Raw genomic sequence first — 22,305 nt, forward strand, 5'->3', positions numbered from 1 at the left:
ATTGCATATGCAATAATGTTCGCCGGACGGTTTTGCATAAGCAATCGTGTCCGCCCGGACGCTGCTGCTTAATGCAATTGTGTCCGCCCGGACACATTTGCACATGTTGTGTCCGCCCCCGTGCAATTAAACGCCCATGGTCGACGGAACTCGTTCGCCATTTTTTTACAAGCTAAGTGCATGTCATGAATGACATGGGAAATGTTCGGCCGTTGGGTATTCGCTGCAATCATAAAATACGTGTGAATATTCACGCGCTCACATGTACAGCCATGTACACGTCTGCCGATTGCATATGCAAAAGTGTCCGGAGCGGACAGTATTGCATGGCGGACACAATTGCATCTGACACCAGCACCGCCCTTTACTGACGTCGTGTACATCATATACATCATCGATGGCAATAACAATGTTAGATTAATAAATTTAAAGCATTTTTGCGAGCAAATAATTACCTAAATCTATGCAATCATAACCTGGGATTGTTAACAACACACTCAGACAAACAAAAAGACGTCGACAAAAAAAAAATTCTTGCTCTTAACTTTGGGGGAAAAACAACCTTCTTAAACAGGTGCTAAACAATGGCCACATGGGCCTTGCAACCAAAGAAGCCCCCTCGCTGCGCAGGGGCAGTGCCGTGCTTGGCACGAAACGTCACGGCGTTCTCCAGAGGAAAAACTGGAAAGCTACAAGGGCGGTTCAATACTTAAAGACACTGGACACTTGGTATAATTGTCAAAGACCAGTCTCCTCACTTGGTGTATCTCAACATATGAATAAAATAACAAACCTGTGAAAATTTGAGCTCAATCGGACATCGAAGTTGCAAGAAACCATGAAAGAAAAAACATTCTTGTCACACGAAGTTGTGTGCTTTTTTGATTGTTGATTTCGAGACCTCAAATTCTAAACTTGAGGTCTCGAAATCAAATTCGTGGAAAATTACTTCTATCTGAAAACTACGTTACTTCAGAGGGAGCAGTTTCTCCATTGTTTGATACTATCAACCTCTTTCCCCATTACTTGTTACCAAGTAAGGTTTTATGCTATAATTATTTTGAGTAATTACCAATAGTGTCCACTGCCTTTAAGATTAAATATGACTCTAAGGTATGAAATCACATGTTCGTGGATACTTTTCTGTAGTTCACACAAAACAAGTGCCAAGGTAATTTGAATTCACAAGGTTGAAAAACAGGACCTTGACAGTTTTCAGTGATCTCTAGGGCTGCTAAGTCAAGGAGGGATGCCTTTGATTGGCTAACAGTACGCCGGTGCGTTTTAAAACGCCCATTTATATGTCAATTAGCCACCGCTTGTCCATGAATAAAAACTGTGGACAAGGTGCTCCGAACTGTTCTTTTGCAGAGTTCTACACTCCATTCTGTGATTGTCGTCCAAATCGGAAGAGGTGGAAAACTTGAGTTGTTTTTCCCCAGTTTGTTACGAGTTTTTTTCCAGCGAACATGGAGCGATTCGTGGGTATTGTGCTGTTGGTAGTTGCCGGTGTTTTGTCGACTAGCGGGACAGCGGTTTCGACTGGGTCTAACATGGTGTGCATGAGCAACATCACGAGAGATGAGATCCAGGTAGCCGTTAATGGAATCAAAGATGATCTTCAAGGTTTGGAGACAATCAAAGAAAGTATGACGACACGTTTGGACACTTTAATGACGGCACTGCGCACTAACAACGAGGACGGTGAGATTGTGTTTATTGTTGTTGGGTAACAATATTATTGATAATCTTTATGAATATTAATTTTGTTTTTTACCCATACACCGATGTGTGTTAGCACTGTATACTCAGTACTTAATATAACATTAATATTCTTTATCCCCGATGCAAATTTAACATCTATTAAATCTTTATGAAGAGGGTGGGTCAAGCCAATGATGAGGGCTAGCCTTTTAACTAACGCAGTCTATTATGATGAAAAGTAGGAAACAGCTCTTGTAACATTTCTGTCTGAAATGTAGTGTTTTGATGATAATTAGAATTTTTTCCGTTTGGAGTGGTTTTATCGCTCAGTAAGCGTTCATTCATATCGATGGGTGTCATGCAAAAATTGTGTACGTTTACTATTTTCTCGTGATCCAGCCAGATGGCCGATCGATCTCAAACTTCTACAGGTTTGTCAGTTTATGTATATGGTGGGTTACATAAAGTGTCGACATTGTCAGTAACTGTTTTGATGAGAAATAAACCCTGTAATGTTCCTTTAAGAATCATACATCGGTATTGTTTTAATAACAATAAGAGCTCTTTGTATGCCAATTGCCTATTTGGTGTGATGGAATCTTTACTGAAACCAAAAAAAAGAAGTAAATTTGTCATATCCCCTGCTTTGTTTCAGATGATGTCGCCAATACCATCAGTGTTTTGCTGGAGTACATACCGGGTGTGGGATCGCTGTATAAAGCATCGCGAACCTTCATCAATTCCCTGGAGCAAGAAGGTCTAGGTCTGAACGTCATCGGCGGTAACATCAAAGACTTTCTTTACATCGACAACTTCGACAACCCACGTGTGGTGACAGTCCACTCTGTGTTTGAGGACCTTTCCGATGATGCCTTCCGTAGCGTCCTGAACTCGCTCATGGGATGCGGGTCGAACAAGGTGAGGGTCGAGGCAGCCGTGAAACGTCATCTTGCTGATGTCGACTTCAATAAGAAAGGCTTTCTGTTGGTTCACCATCTAAAGGCAAATGATCCATTCCACAACAGATTCCTAAGCAATAGAGTCGCCATTGCAAAGTATGCCCTCACAAAGGGTGCTGTTTATCTGGGCCTTATTTCATACGAAGTTTACGTAACCAAGTCTGCATTCTCGGTTTTTATTCCAAATGGGTTTATAGAGGGCGCCCCAGTAAAGGTCACGTTTAAGTTTGACTATACTGCTGATGGTGGACGAGACCATATTGTCAAGGCACCGGGGACATTTGGGAAGAGTGAAATTGACGCTTCAAATCCAGACCAGTTTGCGATTGAAATGTTAAGGGATGAGATTTATTATTGGTTTACCGGTACGGTGTTCATTGGGGACCTTGAAATATTGGGTGGTGAAGAAAAAGAAGAGTATCGACTCATCAATGGTTACATGGATTTGACTATGTATTCTCTAAATCCAAACTTACCCCTAGGTGATGTTACAAGGCTTGTGGCATTGCGAGATCCAGTGAATTAAACCAAGCAGTACCCCCTTGAAACATTGAAAAAATGCTTTCAAATACTTTTTCGAAACAGGACCAAAACATTTGAATTATTCCAATCTATTATATATACCTCGCATAACAACGAGCATTTGTATTAATAGGCTCAATCTCCAGTTGTTCTTTCGGTTTGTTTGTTTGTTTGTTTGTTTGTTTGTTTGTTTGTTTGTTTGTTTGTTTGTTTGTTTGTTTGTTTGTTTGTTTGTTTGTTTGTTTGTTTGTTTGTTTGTTTGTTTGTTTGTTTGTTTGTTTGTTTGTTTGTTTGTTTGTTTGTTTGTTTGTTTGTTTGTTTGTTTGTTTGTTTGTTTGTTTGTTTGTTTGTTTGTTTGTTTGTTTGTTTGTTTGTTTGTTTGTTTGTTTGTTTGTTTGTTTGTTTGTTTGTTTGTTTGTTTGTTTGTTTGTTTGTTTGTTTGTTTGTTTGTTTGTTTGTTTGTTTGTTTGTTTGTTTGTTTGTTTGTTTGTCCTTTGTCAATTTTGCTTGTGCATTTTTTCTCCCCTTTGTTTCTGTTTTGCAAATAAAAAAATGGGAAAGAAAATGAAAAAAGACAGCATTGTTTTACTTCATCACTCCCTTAAACTCCCGGATCACCGGGAGTATCGGGGGGGGGGGGGAGTGGGGCTGACCCATACCTTGACACATTGAAGGGTCAGGTTGACTCGGTAACTGTGCCCAATTTCACAGAGCTGTTTAAAACAGAAAAAGTTGCGTAAAAAACTTGTGCTAATCAACAAAAAGCAGGATAGGCCTACCACTCACAGGCGCTATAAAAAAAGCCGTTACCTTCATACATGTTGTACTAAGCTAATTGTTGCATTTAAGCAGCTCTACAAAGTTGGGCCCTTAAGTTTGTTAAAAAGTCTGGATTTTTGTTTGTAACTTTCAGGATTGAACTGGGTGCCAGAGGGCCTGACTCATTTCTAGGTCAGCTCTGACCCACCTTGGTCAGGCTGACTCAGCAACTGGTCAAAATGCACAACAACCTAGCCTGGCACCCTGTGTTCTCCATATACGTTTTGGGGACACAGAACGGCTTGTAATTGCAAGTTACATGTTTATACCGCTCTCTGGGGGGGGGGGGGGCTGGGGATAGTGTTATATGTTATAAACACTGTGCACTCATTGATTTCCGGAAGGAAAAAACAAAAACAATTCACAGATATTTTTGTGGTTAGGATTCGAACCCACGACCCAGCGTTTGCTTTATAAACAATCCGTAGATTACTTTATAAGTATTATATTCTTTATCATTGCTTGATATTATGCAACATTATTATTCTATAGTACCAGTCATAATTACTGGCCAAACAATTTTAGAAATGATTTTCTATAATCGTAATATTTCTGTTATACACTTATGGAGAAATTTATTAAAGCAAAACAAAGTCATAAAACGATGGTTTATTTGTTGTCATCATTTGTATGTGTAGATTAACCGTTTTAAATTTTAAGGGAATATCTAGGTGGGTTTTCCCGTGACAAAACAAAAGGAACAAGTGAAAAAATAACGAACGAAACAAGACAATGAATAATCATGTTGGGTTATTTTCTTAATTGGGTCTTTTTCAAGTACGAGAAGTTAATACTGGGAAGGACAAACAATAATTTACCTAACAAAAGGATAAAATCTGACGTACCAACGAAAAGATCTCACTGAACGTGTGCTCTATCTACATAAGAACAAATTACTTGTTGTTGCAAAACGTGTTGCAACGAAGCCAAAGTATGCACCGCACCAAAGTCAAGGGCGAAATAAATACAAACTAGGAGAAAAACTGTTTTGAGTGTAAATATATTGACTTTCTCCAGAAAACGATCAGAGCATACTAGTACTACTGGTCGAAACGTGTAATTGAAACGAACAGTTCTCTTTAGCACTACTCCCAACTCAATTAGAGTACTGGACACTATTGGTAATTACTCAAAATAACTGTTGGCAAAAAACATTGCTTGGTATCGAGCAATGGAGAGCTGTTGATGGCATAAAACATTGTGAGATACTGCTCCCTCTGAAGTAACGTAGTTTTTGATAAAGAGGAATTTATCACTGAAATATTTGAATTAAATTCGAGACCTCGATCAGCTAAGCTCTATAAAAGCCCTTAACTTGTGCGAAAAGAGCATTTTTTCTTGTATTATTCTTTCGCGACGTTGACGATCAACAGACGATGTGACCTGTGACATCACACGTTTACAAAAGAGCCACAGAGCCTGTACTTCATGCAGGCGTGATTTGTACACAGCCAAATGGAATTAGAAAACATAAAATCTTATATTCTATGGAGATTGCACTGTCCAATTCTCATCAAATTTTGATATGACGAAAGGGGGCACATCTCAAAACTTGACCAGATTTACTGTCATACCTCTTGGTTTTATGTGGAAATTATGACACAAACTTTCAACTTTCCCATATAGGACCAGTGTAGTATCTTGCCTGCCAGAATACTGAAAGAATGTACAAGGCCACACTTATTGTAAACAAGGTTCACATGGTCTATTGAGCTCAAATGTTCACTGGTTTGTTTTTTATGCATATGTTGAGATACTCCAAGTGAGAAGACTGGTCTGAGACAATTACCAAAGGTGTCCAGTGCCTTTAACTATACCGTATTTCTACCATGCAAAGTTTGAAATTCTACTTACTATTAAATAAATTTAACCCAATGGTTCAGTGAATGTGTTTGGATTTGAGCAGAAAGGCCAAGGGGTGCAAGCTTGGGTATCGCCCGGTACCAGTCCACGGAGTGGAACGTCGTCGGTACGGAGTGCGGAAAATACATCACTCCATGTTACCGCAAACCTTACTATCACCATGCAAAGTTTCAATTCTTATTTTTTAATAATTTAATTTACCCTGCTCTGGTGATATCAACTTACGAGTGAACGTGTTTGGACACGATTTGAGCAGAAGGTCATGGGGGGGGGGGGGGCAAGCAGTGGTATCACCCGGTACCAGTCCACGGAGTGGAACGTCGTGGTACGGAGCAAAATACATTTACTTCGTGATGCCTTTTCCGTATAAATGTCCGCAAGGGAGTTTGGAATACGAAGGGTGGGAAAGGGCCTTGACAGTAATTCTCACATTCACCTATAGGTCGACGTACCCATTGTTTAATACCAAGGCAAGAAGAGATTGCCCCTGATTGGCTTACAGTGTGCGTGTTGCGTCTTAAATACGCCCATTTATGTTAATTAGCCCCGCGCTTGTCCTGGAATAAAATGTGAGGGGCGGGCGGGGAGCCCCGATTTACTTGCAAGGTTCCATCATCCACAACACTGTTGAGGGGGAAAACGTGAGAGTGCAGATGAAAATAAGTTTGTGGGAGCTTTCTTTTCAGTTTTACACGATAAATCTGGAGATTTTCCAGCGATATGGAGCGATTTGTTGGTATTTTGTTTTTGGTAGTTGCCGGTGTGTTGTCGGTAGCCAGAGGGGCTGCTATCTCGACTGATTCCAACCCGGTGTGCGTGAGCAACACCAGAGATGTCCAGGTGGCCATTAATGGAATCGAAGATGATCTTCAAGGCTTGGAGACAATCAAAGAAAGTATTACGACCCGTTTGAACAATCTGATGTCGGCACTGCGTACAGACAACGTGGACGGTGAGAAAAAATAAAATAAAATAATTTTCTATTTTCTTGTGGTTCACTAACAATTGTGTTGAAGATGGGTTAAATACACTGGACACCAATAGTGATTGTAAAAGACCAGTCTTCCCAATTGGTGTATCTCAACATATGCAAAAAAAAATAACAAACCTGTGAACATTTGAGCTCAATGGTCGTTGAAGTTGCGAGATAACAATGAAAGAAAAAACACCTTTGTCACACGAATTTTTGTGCTTTCAGATGCTTGATTTCGAGACCTCAAAATCCAAATCCGAGGGCCAGCCCCAAGAGCCCCACTTGTGGATTGGGTCACTTGGGGCTGGCTTTTCTAGTTCGAAGACGAACGTGTGGTAATTGTGTGCCCACGTTCGTCCTGGAAAATAAAAATAAAATACGCAACATCGGGGTCGACCCAGGGAAGCTAAGCGAACGGACCCAGTGTAAGATACGCTTTCTAGCTGGCTGCCAATTTACAAAAACACAAAGGTTTTGCCCAGCGGTATGCGTGCGAATCATGTTATGGTTTTCGTGTGAAGTCAGAGGTCACATCGTCTATAGAAAAATCAGAGGATGGAATACAGATCTCAGTGGTGAGAAAGGGGTTTTCTACAATTTGCCCAGGTAGTACGTTAAAAAGCAGGACAGGTCTTTTCAGAACTGAGAAGTCTCCGGAAATCCGAAAATATACTTCGCGGTAGTAGAATATATCATTCAGTTCTCTAAAAACAACTAAATCTACCTGACGAGTAGATATACACACACAATTAACAGTGCACATGTTTTTCTCCGACCCAAATACGCACCCCATGAGACCTACGTGCCGAGTTGAGAGTTTCCCTTTGGTGATTAAATCTTTGCCTTGGCATTTTTCTATATTCAACTTTCAACTTACTTTTGCTTTTAGTCTCCATTTTCAAGCAACACTGTCACTTTTTCTATTTAGTTTTATCTGAGCTAAGTCGAAAAATAACAGAGTTTTTATATACAGTTATGGTACGTGTACAGATTTAATTGCACTAAAATGACTGTCGCGTCAACTGAATTATTTATAGCCTTTTTACGAAGGACCCAAATTTACGCATATTGTGATATCAATTTACAATTTTTCGACTATGGGGAAAATTAGTTTAAAACTGGTCAAGACAGCGTCCAGCAATGTACACGACATCGATTCTTGTTTACACGTACACCTTTAAAGGGTCAGTGTACAGTGGGCCGGCATTTACTCAAATTATGGATGAATACAAGATTACTTGAAGACGCACAGCAGCCTCTGATAGTATACAGCATTCTGAGACAAATTTCACTTTGTAGTGGTTATGAAAAGAATAAATCAGTTATAAAAAAAAGTCAAAAAAATCTGAGAAGCGTTTATGTCAGAAACGCTTCTCAAATTGTGTATTTAAATTGCAGATTATTCTTTCTGCGTGGACATAACTATCACAGATAGTCACCTTTTGAAATGAAATCTTAACGGGTTGTTTTATGGTATTATAACAACTTAATATTATTAAAACAAACAGTGGGTTCCAACTACCAAACGTATACAATCGCTTTAAATTCTCACTTCTTCCTTTAAGGCACATTGTTGGTGGGCAACGGGTTAAAACCTTATCAATAATTTGTCTTCCCATTCTTTTTCTTTCAATGTTTCAGATGATATCGCCAATACCATCAGTGTTTTGCTGGAGTACATACCGGGTGTGGGATCGCTGTATAAAGCATCGCAAACCTTCATCAATTCCCTGGAGCAAGAAGGTCTAGGTCTGAACCTCATCAACGGTGACATCAAAGACTTTCTCTACTTCGACAACTTCGACCATCCAAGTGTGGTGACAGTCCACTCAGTATTTGAGAACCTTTCTATTGGTGCCTTCCGTAGCGTCATGAACTCACTTAGGAAACGGGGGAACGAGGAGATTGTCGAGGCAGCCGTGAAACGTCATCTTGCCGAGGTCGACTTCAATAAGAAAGGCTTTCTTTTGGTTCACCATCTGAAGGCAAATGACCCATTCCATGAGAAATTCTTAAGCAATAGAGTCACCATTGCAAAGTATGCCCTCACCAATCAAGCAGTTTACCTCGGCCTTATCTCATACGCTCATTACGTAGATAAGTCGGTAATTGCGTTCATCGTTCCACGTGGGTTTCAAGAGGGCGCCCCAGCAAAGATCACACATAAATTCGACGTACTTGCGGATGGTACACCAGACGTTATTTCCAAGTCAATTGGGACCTTTGGGGAATGCGAAGTTGACGCTTCAGGGCCAGCTCATCTGACGATTGAAGTGTTAAGAAATGAGATTTACTATTGGTTTAAGGGTACAGTGTACATTGGGGACCTTGAAATATTGGATGAAGGAAAAGACGAGTACCGACTTATTAATGGTTACGTGGACTTGACTATGTTTTCCACAAATCCAAACTTGCCCCTTGGTTATATTACAAGGCTTGAGCTCCTGGTAGAACCACAGGAGTAAAAGGCAACTAATATAATCCACGTGGCCCTGACCCACTCCGGGGTCAGTTTGACCCAAAATGTGTCAACATGAACTCGGCACGGGTCATATTGGTGCGGAATCTGAGTTTAAATCCCATTTTTAACCACTGACCAGAAATAAAATGAGGCCCCCAAAAAATCAGATTTAATTTTTTTTTGACACAGCTTCTTGGTCAACTTGACCCCCGAAAATGGATTAATTCATGGTTTGTAGATAATATAGCCCGACTCGGAATCCGAATAAAAATCAATTTCTTAAAATTTGGAAGAAAAACAGCTTTGACGCTCAAGTTTTGTGCCTAGAGATGTTGAATTCGAGACCTCAGCTGAGGTATCGAATTCATAAATACTTTCTAAAAACTACTTTATTTCAGAGGGAGCCTAATTTTCTCACAATGTGTTATACTGTCAACAGCTCTCCATTGCTTGTTACCAAGTAAGTTTTTATGCTAACTACTTTGAGTAATTACCAATAGTGTCCTTTGCCTTCAAAGTATACTCTCATTATGTGCTTTACATTTTCCTTACAATATAATCTACTCTTGCATTATAACTTACTATAGAGACAGTATTGTAAAGAACGGTTGTTGTAAGTGATATAAAGAGCAAAAATAAAAGCATTAAAATGAGATGGTGTTCTGATTGGAGTCATTTCAATGTGTCGAATAAAGGGCGTCATGGCCGAGAAGTTTTGAGCATCAAATTCGAGTTCTTGTGACCGGGCGAGGGTTCGAATCCCGGTCACAACCCTTCACATAGGAGTATAGCATAATAGTATGTTCAAGCAATGAGCGTCACTACACTCTAAATTACAGAGATTTAAATTTAAATCTTTTATAGGATTAAAATTAAAATAAATACTAAAGATTTATTTTTAGTCCAAATCGATTTAATAAATCAACAATTATCCGCAGAGTCTATTTTTTTTTTCAATCCTCCGAACGATTAAAAAAGGACGCCAACTTTATGGACAGTGGACCAATCAGCGATTTCGTGACGTATTGCACGAACGTACAACTCAAAACTTTGTCGGCAGCCATTAAAATAAACCGACTGTGTGTGCGCTGCTAGCTACTAGTACTACTGCTGTCTGCTGCATGCTAAACGCGCACGTTCAATTACAAATGTAAACGTACATGAACGATGATCAGTCATTCATAGTCACACAAGTTTCTTCGGTCAGAACAGTCGGCAGTAAGGAGGCAAAACTTCAATATTATTTCCTGAGGTAGGTGAATCCAATCGTATGTAGGACGTAGTATATCGGATAGGATATGGATAGGTTTTTGCAATGATTGTTTACAGTTTACACGACGATCATGACCTGTGGTAAAAATTATATCTCGACGAAATTATGTTAATGTTATACATTTTATACAACGTCCACGTATATTTTGGTGTTGTATTAAAGTCAGTGTGAACATCGTTGTTTTAACTAAATAAACCAAACATTAACCGTTCCATGGAGAAACGTTATCATGTCCATGGCCATGACCATACTCCGCATAGACAGAGACAACGAACTTGAAGAGTAAAAGAGTAAATTTAAGACCGATTTTCACTCAGTTTCCCCCACCAAGTTCATTTTTTCCCAGCGACGACGGCGGACCAGATTTCGGCTCCCCGTTGCATAGGCCCTATACTTTCATTACAGTTCACGAACGGAAGTGTTTTACTGTTTGGTGTTGCTTTTGAGTTTTGTTGGTCACCCAACATGATAATTAATATATGTAGATAGGGCAATATTTTACAACAGAAACGTGTCTAATTTATAGACTCTGTGCTCTAAAAATGAAGAAAGAACGATTTCGATAGGCTAGCAAATTTAAATTAGTAAGAGAATCATGTTTCTTTTTAATAACATATCTTGAGTGAACCCATAGTGGTATTGTTTTGCAGAATAAATAATTTAAGAAAATTTAGTCTTAAATCCTGGAAAATATAATGCACAGATTTTTTGCGAGTCGAAAAAAACAAAACATGACACAATTTTGTTAGACCAAATTGTCTCTGGTTAAAGCTTTGTTTGAAGTTCCATAGGCTACTACTAAAACTCTTTCTAATAATGTGAGGTTTTTCTTAATTGTTATCGTCTGAATGTTTCCATTTTTCAGGTGACCTGTCTTCCTTCTGATCGCTGTTTACAGTTTTCTTCGTTCAGGCAAAGTCAAGAGATTTCAATTGTATCTGATGCAAATTCCAACGTTAATAATAGTCAGATCAAGCTGGTAAGCATGTCTTGTGTTTTTTCGTTGATATATTATTCCCATGTAATACAATTAAGATACAATTAAGATACAATTAAAATTTTGCATTTGTTGGCATGGTTGCTAAGGAAAGTAATACTTTTTACGATATGGTGGGAGATATAACTTAATACAAAACTGTTTTTAAAAACGAGTGGTTTGTTTGCATATGGCCACCTGAGCCCTATTGCAAGAGCCTTAATAACATAAACTAGAAAATAGAGACTGACATGTTTTTTTATTTTCAACGATTGTGTGCTGGTCAACAGAAAAACAACCGTAAATTACAGTGACATATACTTTACATTTAGTTAATGCTACCATTTTCCATGGTAATGATGTGGAGGGTTTGTTAACACTAACAGTCGTCTGGATGTTTTCATGTTTCAGGTGACCTTTGTTCCTTAGTGTTTGCTGTTTACAGTTTCCTTCATCCAGTGTATAAGTCAAGAGGTTTCAATTGTAGCTGTTGAGGTTCAGAACATTATTCAGAACAAGCTGGTAAGTACTATTTCCCCTAGATGGAGGTTGTTTAAAATTATGTTTCCTTTACTGAAATGTAACAGTGGTCCATTTCACTAAGCAATAACATTCATTGCAAGGCAAATTGTCAGTATTACCATGCTAATTTGTATTGTGACATCACACTTTACTTAGCTACTGCGATTGATTTGCAGCTAAAATCAAACTTAGCTCTTTGTGAAACCTGAGCCTACTAATTCCACTTTAAGCCACAATGTTATTTAAATCAACTATATCAGAAAGAACTCACATTTATTTAGAACTTGATTTATTTGATGCAATTGCTTTTGCTATAAACAAGGAGTGAGTTTATAATAATATCATTTGAAAAACAATCACATATCCACGTTTGAGGGGCCCCTATAATAGCTGAGTAATTTGAAAGTATTTAATCTTGCACATAAACATGCGGATTCACCTATATCAAGGTCACATTCACATACAGGTCAAGGGTCACTTTTGTGTTTGTTGTATTATACATACATGTTTTTGATCATGGTTATGTCGACCAGGGACAGAATTCTTCAAAGACGTTTCTTTGGGACTTAAACAGCCCCCCCCCCCCCCCCTTTTTCCAAACCGGTCAAGAAAAAACTCTGCATTTCATTATCACGAGCATGTTTTTTTTTTCAAATACAGAATGGGAGTAGCACACACATCGATGAAGCAATTACAAACTTGACATCTATAGAGATACAGCAACCTGAACAACTTCCCTGAGAGAAAGCTGAAGCAGTTTGTCTTTTGTATGGATTGCATTCCAGTTAGTGGGGGGGGGGGGGGACGTCAGTAGTTGAAACTTTTGATAAGTTCTTAAAATCCGTTATTTTGAGTGTGGGTCAGACTATTCTAAAAAACCAACAACTTTGGAGATCCTTGCTGCAATGAAATCCGGTTGGCCAACTGATATCAAACCTAATTCACAAACCTAATTTGAAGTGGCATTCCCTTAGATACAGCATACAGTTTTGCTTAAAATAAATAATTTGTCGGAGAAAGGTAGTGCATCAGTTAATTCAAAAGCATTTAACAAATTGTTTGTGGCAATATCTTTTTTTTAAACAAGTTATTCGAAATAAAGCTAGTGTCGTAACTAGACTGTCCATGTTCACCCTATCTAGGAAACAAACAAATTGTTTTGTTTTAAAATAAATCTCTCAAATGTGCCAAGAGGCTGTAAACAACTGGTTAACAACCACTCGAATCTTCTTAGAATATTTGAATGAAATTACAGATTTAAACCTTGAGTGATAAACATGTAGCTACAAAATAGAACTTTTCATGTTTATGGACAACATAGGTCAAATGTATGTCGAGGTTTATTGTCGAAACTATGTGTATTATTTAACTTGTATATTTGAAAATAAAAATTTGAAGGCAAATATTTTAAAACTGTTGTTTTTACTTTGTTTTGTTTTTCCTGCTGGTTCAGAAATCGTGTTTAATGTTTTAATCCCAAGGCAGATTAGAAATGAATCCAAAAATATTGCTAGCATCTAGGTTTAAATCATTCAACGGGTGAAGGTTAAATCTGTAAAGATTTGAAAAAATAAATCCACTGGGATTGATTTAATTAATCCTCCAAAGACTTAATTGTTTTAATCTTTTGAAAGATGAATTTTAAATCCACGGTGATTGGTCCCTAACGACAATCCTTGAAAGATTTAAAATTTAATCCTGTGGATTTAAATTTAAATCCTTGTAATTTAGAGTGATACGTGACGGATATGTGCGCTCATAATAAGCCACTATTATTATTACTAACGTTGAGAATTCTCGAGTTCATCTTGTCATTGATGTTATGTCTAGTATTACAATGGGAACGCTTCCTCCAGGACAGATCTACAGAATAAAAAAGATAAACAAAAGATATAACAACAAACAAACTCAACAAATCAAAATGGTTATTGAATTTCAGTTATTTAAAATCCATATGCATTATGATTAACTAGTAACAAGCAACATTTCTTAGAGGGGAAGTATTTATTAGTGGGAGCTTTAGCTATATAGGGGTTACAAAATTAGAATTCTTGATGTTACATGTACCAAGTACGTAAAACTAAAATAACATTAAGTAGCAGTAAGCAGGATAAAAATAGGGTATGGGGTCGTTTTGATCAGCAGAAGTTTGTAAAACACAGCCAGACACAGATTAAACAAAACAACCAGACAGACATGCAGATAAAAGAGTAGACAAACATATGACAGGAAAACTACTCTAACACAAGATAGATCAGAGAAAATAAAACGAGTTCAAAATTAGCGACAAGATGGCAGAACAGAGGTCTCGAATTCAACTAAAATACTTAGTATGAAATTACTGCTTTCTAAAAACTACGTTATTTCAGAGGGAGTCTAATTTTCTCACAATGTGTCATACTATCAACAGATCTCCATTGATTGTTTCCAAGTAAGTTTGTATGCTAACTACTTTGTGTAATTACCAATATGATCAAGCAGAAGCGATCCGATCGAGAAGTGTATGTGGTTGAATTACTTTAGGAGGGGAAGTTAAGACACATATTCGGAGAGAGGACCACGTTTGAAAGTATTCGTTATTTTGTTCTTGAGATTTGGGGAACGAGTGAGTTAAACAAACAACCTTGTTTCCTGGGGTGCGATGTAACACGTCTTGGGTATGCAGAAACCGTTGAATGTGGTTGCACACGTGGTAGTGTAGCCTCCAGCATCTAAACGAAGGGACAGTATTAAAAGAGCTGCCAATAATATTGTTAAAGATACTGGACACTATTGGTAAATGTCAAAGACTATAGTCTTCACAGTTGGTGTATCTCAATATATTATACATAAAATAACAAACCTGTGAAAATTTGAGCTCAATCGGTCGTCGAAGTTGCAAGATAATAATGAATGAAAAAAAAACCACCCTTGTCGCAGCATGGTCACACGAAGTTGTGTGCTTTCAGATGCTTGATTTCGAGACCTCAAATTCTAAATCTGAGGTCTCGAAATCAAATTCGTGGAAAATTACTTCTTTCTCGAAAACTACGTCACTTCAGAGGGAGCTGTTTCTCACAATGTTTTATACCATCAACCTCTCCCCATTACTCATAATCAAGAAAGGTTTAGTGATAATAGTTATTTTGAGTAATTACCAATAGTGTCCACTGCCTTTAAGTGGATTATACAAGCATGCAACTGGCAGATCACGAATCTGCAAATAAATTTATTCAACTAATATAATAATGTATGAAATAAAAAAGTGCTTACCGGAGATGATTAAGAAATCTCCTGCGTCCATGTCAGGCAACATACAGCGGGTGACTATGACGTCATCGCCATCACCAGTTGGGCCCCAAAGACGGGACAATTTGAGGTCAGCGTCCTTTCTTGAAGTCTTTAAAATGTGACAAAAATCAGAACAATGGAGGATGATATTATGGTATTGAGAACAAGGAATTCTAATTATCATTTTTTTTTTTTTTTAATAGAAATAAAATTAAAAAACATCTGCAAATCAAGAACTCAAGAACATACGTTTGACAAGAGTATAATTTTGTTTACTGAAATGTTGTTTTACCTTTAGCGGCTCCGGAATGTCGAAGTAAGTTTGGTCCAGAAATGACATCAACAATGAATTGTAAATGCCAACATTCAGGTAGTACATCATAACTGGATATTCTGATAATAGAAATATTGAAATTAAAAACGGTATTGAGTCACGTGAAGGCATTGGACACGTTTGGTAATTCGAAAGACCAGTATTCTTACTTGGTGCATCCTAACATTTACATTAAATAACAAATATGAGGACGTTTTGACTCAATATTGGTCATCGAAGTTGCAAGAGAATAACGACAGAAAAATACTATGGTTGCCCAAGTTTGTGTGCTCTCATGATGCCAATAAAGGGCTTTAAAGCACTGCACATGTTTGGTAATTGTCAAAGACCAGTGTTCTCACTTGATGTATCCCAACATAACCATTAAACAACAAGCCTGTGAAAATTTGGGCTCAGTTGGTCATCGAAGTTGCTAGAAAATGATGAAAGAAAAAAAACCCTTGTTGGACGAATTTGTGTGCTTTCAGATAGGAATAAAAGACTTCTAGATAGAAGTCCTTTAATATTTTAGTGAGAAATTACTTCTTTCTCAAAAAATACGTTACTTCAGAGGGAGCCGTTTCTCACAATGTTTTATACTATCAACAGCTCTCCAATGCTCGTTACCAAGTCAGTTTTTAAGTTAATATTTGTTTTGAGTAATTACCAAACGTGTACATGTACCTTCCCTTTATATTAAGCCCCAATGCTTTTAGAGTGTGAACTTTACCTCATTCTCAAAAACTACGTTAATCTTCAAGCCCATACTGGGGATATAGTAACTTAGGTTTCACATACCTTCAACATTTTTGACATCCCCTTCACTGTTTTGGACACCCTGGGGTCCTTTGTAGAAACGTTTGGCCATTATATTAGCCAGGAGCCATCCCGCTGATCGTGTGTAGAACGTGCCTGGCTCAGCGACGACTCGAACACCACGGCTTGGTGGGAAATGCTTTGCCAAAGACATCTTTATACTATCTGCAAACTAAATGGGGATCAAATTTATTTATGCATAACTATTTGTGTATACATAGCGGTTTCTCAACAGATAGCCAAATAAACAAGACGAGGTTATTCTTGTGAAGAGCAAGTGAATGAAGTGCCTTACCTCCTCGAAGGGTGTCTTCGGGCGCAACCTTCCGGGGAACCCACCCCCAAGATCCAATAGATTCATGCTAAGCCCCAGAGAACGCCCCAATTTAAACATTGGGCTCACATACTGTATAACTCCTTCAAAAATATCCTTGTCTTGAAGCTCAGATCCAATATAGAAACTATGAACAAGAGTAATAATGAGACAAGTGTCACTTACGCAAATAAAAAACATCAAGATTTAATTCTCACAAAACGAAGAAACCCTTTCTGGTTGATGTTCATACAGCTCTGTGTTGCAAACACAGCCCTTTGTTGGATTTCATAAAGAGTGAAGACTTGAGACAGGACGAGTTACTAGACCTAACTAGGACCATAACTACTCAACCTAACTTAGGATCTAACTTAACTTTTAAATAGCTCCTACACTGCAAAACCTTGGGTGTTAAATTGATTCTTTTGGTATATCTATATTATGTGACAACACCGACACGGTGTTAATTTCACCAAAGATATAGTAATGGGAATAAATAACACCATGTTGGTGTTGTCACATAATATAGATACCAGGAAGAACTCCAGTTTTTGCAGTGTTTTCAAAGAGTCCTAGGACGAGTCCTAGTTTCTTTGTGAAAGAAGAAGAAAAACCTGGTGTGGATGTGTGCAAGTCCACAGAGTGTCTCGAGGTTCAGATCCACACTACATACATAATAAACACTATACCCCACTCCACATAATAAACAGTACCCCCTACTCCAAAGTGTCGACGTGCTTTTGACAAAAAAGGAAATTCTCACCTGATCCCCACGACATCCAACTCAAGTTTCTTAGCCAGTGTTAGAAGAGGGAGTACGTCTTCCTCATGGCAGCCAAACTTAACTCCAGTTACAAACATGGCCGTCTTGCTGTCGTATATTATCCGTAGAACAAGCCTGAACAAATAATGACATTTATAACATTGCTTAGAGGCACTGGACACAGTTGGTAATTGTTAAAAACCAGCATTTTTACTCAGTATCCTAAAATTATGCACCCAGTAACCAATGTGTGAAAATTTAGACTCAATTGGTCATCGAAGTTGCAAGATATATTCTCATGTTTGAAACTTACTCCGCACCCGGATATATCCGTTTGACCTTGTAAAGTTCCTCTTCCGTGTCAAAGGTCATCTTCCGCACCCCTTTCTCCCGGACAAATCGAATATGCGATTCTTGCTTGTAAGGATGAGCAAAAATGACATTTTCAGGACTTGCCCCAAGATCCAACACCATCTGAATCTCATTCTGCACCGGATTAAAACAAATCAAAGAATCTTGAATTCATGAATGAGACTGGTGGAAGAGCCTTACGGCCACAAACAAACACGCACAAAAAACACCATAGTCCCCAACAAACAAACAAACTAGCAAACAAAATAACAAACACACCTTCACCCCAACAAAACCACAGCAAAATAAAATAAATTGTTTTTAATAAATAAACAAAATCACACACAAGCCGCTTACCTTACTAGCGCATTCAAAGCCTCTCCCAAGTGCTATCATCAGCTTCACGATCACTGGGTCTGGGTTGCTCTTAACAGCTGATGTGAAAGAATATACAAAAATTGAAATATCATAAGATGAACTTAAAGCCATTGGACAGTTTCGGTAAACAGTAATGTCCAAGGCCCACACTTCGTGTATCACAACTTCTATTATAAAATAACAAACCTGTGAAAATTTAGGCTCAATCGGTCATCGGAGTCGGGAGAAAATAACGGGAAAACCCACCCTTGTTTTTGCACGTTTCGCCGTGTCATGACATGTGTTTAAAATAAATCCGTAATTCTCGATATCGAAAATTGATATTGTTTTAATGTTTTCTCAAAAAGTAAAGCATTTCATGGAATAATATTTCAAGAGAAGTCTTTCACCATTACCTTCTGTAAACCCTGTAGGTTATTTGTAAATCTGTGAACTTTTTTTTTCTGTACCGAAAGGGTCCAATGGCTTTAACTAAATATTAATATTTTAAATTTCATGATATAGCTGTACGTCTTACCATAGAATGTTTCCACAGATGGTAGTAAATCCCTCCATTGCCTGTCTTTAGCGATGACGTCACCGATGTCGAATATAAAAAATGGTTCATCCAATTCCTTCAAGCAAAATCAAGAATTGTGTTTACAAAACACGGTTTTTATGTTTGGAGTTGTTTTTATCGTGTTTTATTGTTTATGCTTGACTATCTTTCCGAAAGAGAATCCAATTTCGAAAAATGCATTTATTTACTTCTTTTATAACGTTAATTTATATAACTATTCTTAATTAACAGTGGTCATCCACCACTGACAAAAATAATCAAAATAAGAAAAGAAGAAAAACAAATTGTTTGTCACCTAATTTCTCACCTCTCTTTCTGGGTCGGTTTGCACTTTGACTTTGTCAGCAGCAATTTCTCTGATTGTCGTCCCCTTATCGTAAAGGGAGACTTTAAGATTTTTTGCTTCGAACAGCTCCATGTCAAACCAGTCAGCCGCACTAAAACAAAGAATGAAAGGCTCAGCCGGTATACACCTTTTCACAACTACATGTGTATGCACCTCATTCCACGCCTAAAGCGCGTATACCGGGTATTGCGATAAGGTTTACGAAAGTCAATATTTGTTGTTGATAACCGTTTAATACTGAGATAATGCCGAATATTATTCAATTGAGAACATCAAGCAGCTTTATAATGTGTGTGGCATTTAATACTGACTGATGCTGATCTAGAGCTGAAATCAATGACCTCGGTGAACACTGTACAACAATGGTTTGTTTCTTAGAATATCTTTTTGTGTACATATTGTGGTAGCCTTGTCCAAGGCTCTTTACACAACATGTTACGCAAGCACCGGCCCGCTCTGAATTCACGAACTGCATAGTCACTATGATGCTGCACGGTACTTAACAGTACTTAATACCGTGGGGTCGAATGCTGGCTTTTCGAGGTATCAACGAGGTTACAACGAGGTAGGAAGACAGCCTTGTTTCCATTGATACCTCGAAAAACCAAGCTTCGACCCCCACGGTATTAAGTACTGTTAAGTACCGTTCAGTATAGTATCTATGCAGTTCGTGAATTCAGAGCGGCCGGTGTCAGATGCAACTGTGTCCGCCATGCAATACTGTCCGCTCCGGACTCCCCTGCATATGCAATCGTGTAACGGCCTCTTTGTTTTAAATATAAAATACCACTTAACACCATTGTATTCTAATACTTGTATTAATTGCCGAACGTTCGCATCAAAATGAAACATACAATTTGTTGGTTACTTACCTTGCCTGTGTCTGCAGCTCAATTCCCTGTTAACCAACGCCTACAATGCAAAAGGCTTATTTGTATCCGTGGACGCAGTGAAATGATTGAATTCACGATGTGTGTAACCAGAAATCGCTCAACCGAAAACAGACAGCAGATTTAATACCGAACTACTTGTGTTTTCTATACAGGTGCGTTTTGTGCATTATGTTGACTGTTTTCATGGTTGGCTTGACAAAAGTTATCCATTCCAAACGACTTTGTGTAGACCCAACGACCCCAAGCTACCATATGGCCTACCCTATGATGCATGCGTGCAGACCATCATTATAGTGTAGCACGAATACCGATAAGATGAGGCAATTAAACCACATTTACTGCTGCTATTTGACTTTCTTTCACATACATTTCACAATCAAGGTGTCTATGACAAAAGTATAACCGACGCAACTTTTTTCGTTCAATGACATAGACACAACGTCAATTAAATATAATTCAAATGCACATTTATTTCCCTACTTCTTTGTTATACAGTACACAAATTTGACAAGAACGTCATGTAATTATGGAGAAAAGCAAAACAAAAATGCCTTGGACTGGAAGGTGATCAAGAGAGACATTTTGTGTCCCGATTATGGGAAACTTATAATGGGGTGGAGGACGATTCAAAGGAGGGTGCTATTAAACAGGAGAAGTTTGTACACAGTCAGCCCATAGAGGGATAGTACTCCGTGGCCAGCCGTACGAGGGACAGAATCATCAGGGGGACGGAATCTCAACACCGGGCATCTTATTATAATAAACAGGGTTTGGATCGAAGCTAAAGCCATCTACCCTACCCATTATAATTATACCAAAAATGTAATTACTGTTGCTTACCTTGCAGTATCCCGGTTATATTCAGTCTATTGAATCAGTACAGTGATGTAACAAGCGGCTTTTATTTTTGCCATTGTCTGAAAGACAAATATGACAGACATAGGTTGAAAGATAACGTAATGAAAGATAAGGTATTATAAAAGATTTACAAATAATGCGGCTTAAAAGATAACGCATGAACGATAAAGTATGAAAGATATAGCATACAAGATTTTGTGTGAAAATCTATAGTTTCTGAAAAATAAGCAGAACAAATTGGTGACTTTTGGGACACTAGGTGGCAGCAGACTTATCAGGTAAATCTATTGTTTTCGGAAATAACTCAACATCAGAATTACACAAACAATATCATTTTACCTGGGAAGTCTGCTGCCACCTAGTGTTTCAAAGTCCCCCATTTAATACAAAGTTAATAGACTTTTCTTTTGCAACGTCACATCCCGAGATTATGCCAACCCAGATTGGGAAAATTATGGAAAGCCATAAGTGCAAATAAAGAAAAGATTGCTATTTTTGGTAACAATGTAACACAATTTGTTGATTTTGTTTAAAAACAAAACAACTTATTATGAGAGGTATTTTATTGAAACGAAAGTTTGCAGAAAATGTTGATAACTGTTAAAACATGAATGCTTTTACGATTTAGTGTCTTACTAACATTCGGCCGACCATGCCAAGGCGGTTTGTTTATCAACAACAGAAAGGTCTATGAGCAAGTTTGGTAAGCAACTACACCGACTAGGCTAACCAGAGACCATAGAACATAGGACGATTGAGCATATCGAACCAAGCACTGCAGCATGATCGATATGATCAACTCGAGAGCTACGTCACAGTTTCTGGTCAGTCTAGTCTGTCCTAGTCACTCACTCAAACTTGCTCAATGTTGCACATATTATAGACGATGTGACCTATGTTTACATTCCAACCGCCTTCTGTTGAAAAAAAACACACTGTATAAGTCATGTTTCGCCGGGCAAAAAGACACGTAGTCATGCTAAGATTGCATACACTTTCTAGCTGGCTGCCAAAACACAAAGGTTTTGCCCGGCGGTATGCGTGGGAATCATGTTATGGTTTTCGTGTGACGTCAGAGGTCACATCGTCTATAGACTTGAAGTGTACAACGTATTCATTGGTTTCTAGACACACAGAATCTGTTAAATGCCACCCCTCTTTTTTAACCAACAATTCGACCACGTGGTATCTTTTTGCATCAACATTATTGGTCTGCCTGGTTGCATAAACGAGGTTTGTTTCATATAACTTGTTTTGTACCGGTCATGAGTGTTAGGTTCGGAGGTTTGTAGCTTCTTTTTGACCCGGAAAGGTCTGTATTACAACTGCATGAAAATTGTTTTCTTGTTGATGCATGGACGATGACTTCCTTC

The 22,305-nt window shown here is 38.2% G+C and overlaps 3 protein-coding genes and 1 long non-coding RNA gene across 6 annotated transcripts in view; 3 read left to right on the forward strand and 1 right to left on the reverse strand.

Annotated features, from left to right (window-relative positions):
- Window positions 1-1,339: 1,339 nt before the first annotated feature.
- On the forward strand, window positions 1,340-3,414 carry LOC139952437 (uncharacterized). Its single transcript, XM_071951567.1, has 2 exons — window positions 1,340-1,704; window positions 2,360-3,414. The coding sequence occupies exons 1-2, from the start codon at window positions 1,470-1,472 to the stop codon at window positions 3,187-3,189; spliced, it is 1,065 nt and encodes a 354-aa protein (XP_071807668.1). The 5' UTR covers window positions 1,340-1,469; the 3' UTR covers window positions 3,190-3,414.
- Window positions 3,415-6,143: 2,729 nt separating this feature from the next.
- On the forward strand, window positions 6,144-10,069 carry LOC139952444 (uncharacterized). Its single transcript, XM_071951578.1, has 2 exons — window positions 6,144-6,819; window positions 8,482-10,069. The coding sequence occupies exons 1-2, from the start codon at window positions 6,588-6,590 to the stop codon at window positions 9,303-9,305; spliced, it is 1,056 nt and encodes a 351-aa protein (XP_071807679.1). The 5' UTR covers window positions 6,144-6,587; the 3' UTR covers window positions 9,306-10,069.
- A 275-nt stretch (window positions 10,070-10,344) lies between these two features.
- LOC139952445 (uncharacterized) lies at window positions 10,345-13,066 on the forward strand. Its single transcript, XR_011787895.1, has 4 exons — window positions 10,345-10,553; window positions 11,440-11,553; window positions 11,962-12,072; window positions 12,733-13,066. It is a non-coding gene; the product is annotated as an uncharacterized lncRNA (long non-coding RNA).
- Window positions 13,067-13,735: 669 nt separating this feature from the next.
- LOC139952441 (ornithine decarboxylase-like) overlaps window positions 13,736-22,305 on the reverse strand; it is a 46,840-nt gene continuing 38,270 nt past the window's right edge. Inside the window, exons 1-13 of one of the 3 annotated variants that reach the window (XM_071951574.1) lie at window positions 20,626-20,643; window positions 20,054-20,093; window positions 19,143-19,272; window positions 18,794-18,890; window positions 18,256-18,332; window positions 17,861-18,033; window positions 17,548-17,682; window positions 16,767-16,932; window positions 16,454-16,643; window positions 15,635-15,735; window positions 15,325-15,451; window positions 14,696-14,783; window positions 13,736-13,935 (exon numbers count right to left, since the gene is read on the reverse strand). In XM_071951574.1, the coding sequence (XP_071807675.1) occupies window positions 13,905-13,935; window positions 14,696-14,783; window positions 15,325-15,451; window positions 15,635-15,735; window positions 16,454-16,643; window positions 16,767-16,932; window positions 17,548-17,682; window positions 17,861-18,033; window positions 18,256-18,332; window positions 18,794-18,890; window positions 19,143-19,253 (1,296 nt within the window). In that variant the 5' untranslated portion in view covers window positions 19,254-19,272; window positions 20,054-20,093; window positions 20,626-20,643 and the 3' untranslated portion in view covers window positions 13,736-13,904. Of the gene's footprint in view, window positions 13,936-14,695; window positions 14,784-15,324; window positions 15,452-15,634; window positions 15,736-16,453; window positions 16,644-16,766; window positions 16,933-17,547; window positions 17,683-17,860; window positions 18,034-18,255; window positions 18,333-18,793; window positions 18,891-19,142; window positions 19,273-20,053; window positions 20,328-20,625; window positions 20,644-20,914; window positions 20,992-22,305 lie in introns of those variants that run through there. The other 2 variants (XM_071951575.1, XM_071951573.1) reach the window with 2 other exon arrangements.

This window comes from Asterias amurensis, chromosome 20 (assembly GCF_032118995.1).
Source record: "Asterias amurensis chromosome 20, ASM3211899v1".
Classification (NCBI taxonomy): domain Eukaryota; kingdom Metazoa; phylum Echinodermata; class Asteroidea; order Forcipulatida; family Asteriidae; genus Asterias; species Asterias amurensis.

Coding starts and splice junctions, on each gene's coding strand:
- LOC139952437 (XM_071951567.1), top strand. CDS start 1,470: ATGGAGCGATTCGTGGGTATTGTGCTGTTGGTAGTTGCCGGTGTTTTG. Junction 1,705..2,359: donor GCGCACTAACAACGAGGACG/GTGAGATTGTGT, acceptor GCTTTGTTTCAG/ATGATGTCGCCAATACCATC.
- LOC139952444 (XM_071951578.1), top strand. CDS start 6,588: ATGGAGCGATTTGTTGGTATTTTGTTTTTGGTAGTTGCCGGTGTGTTG. Junction 6,820..8,481: donor GCGTACAGACAACGTGGACG/GTGAGAAAAAAT, acceptor TCAATGTTTCAG/ATGATATCGCCAATACCATC.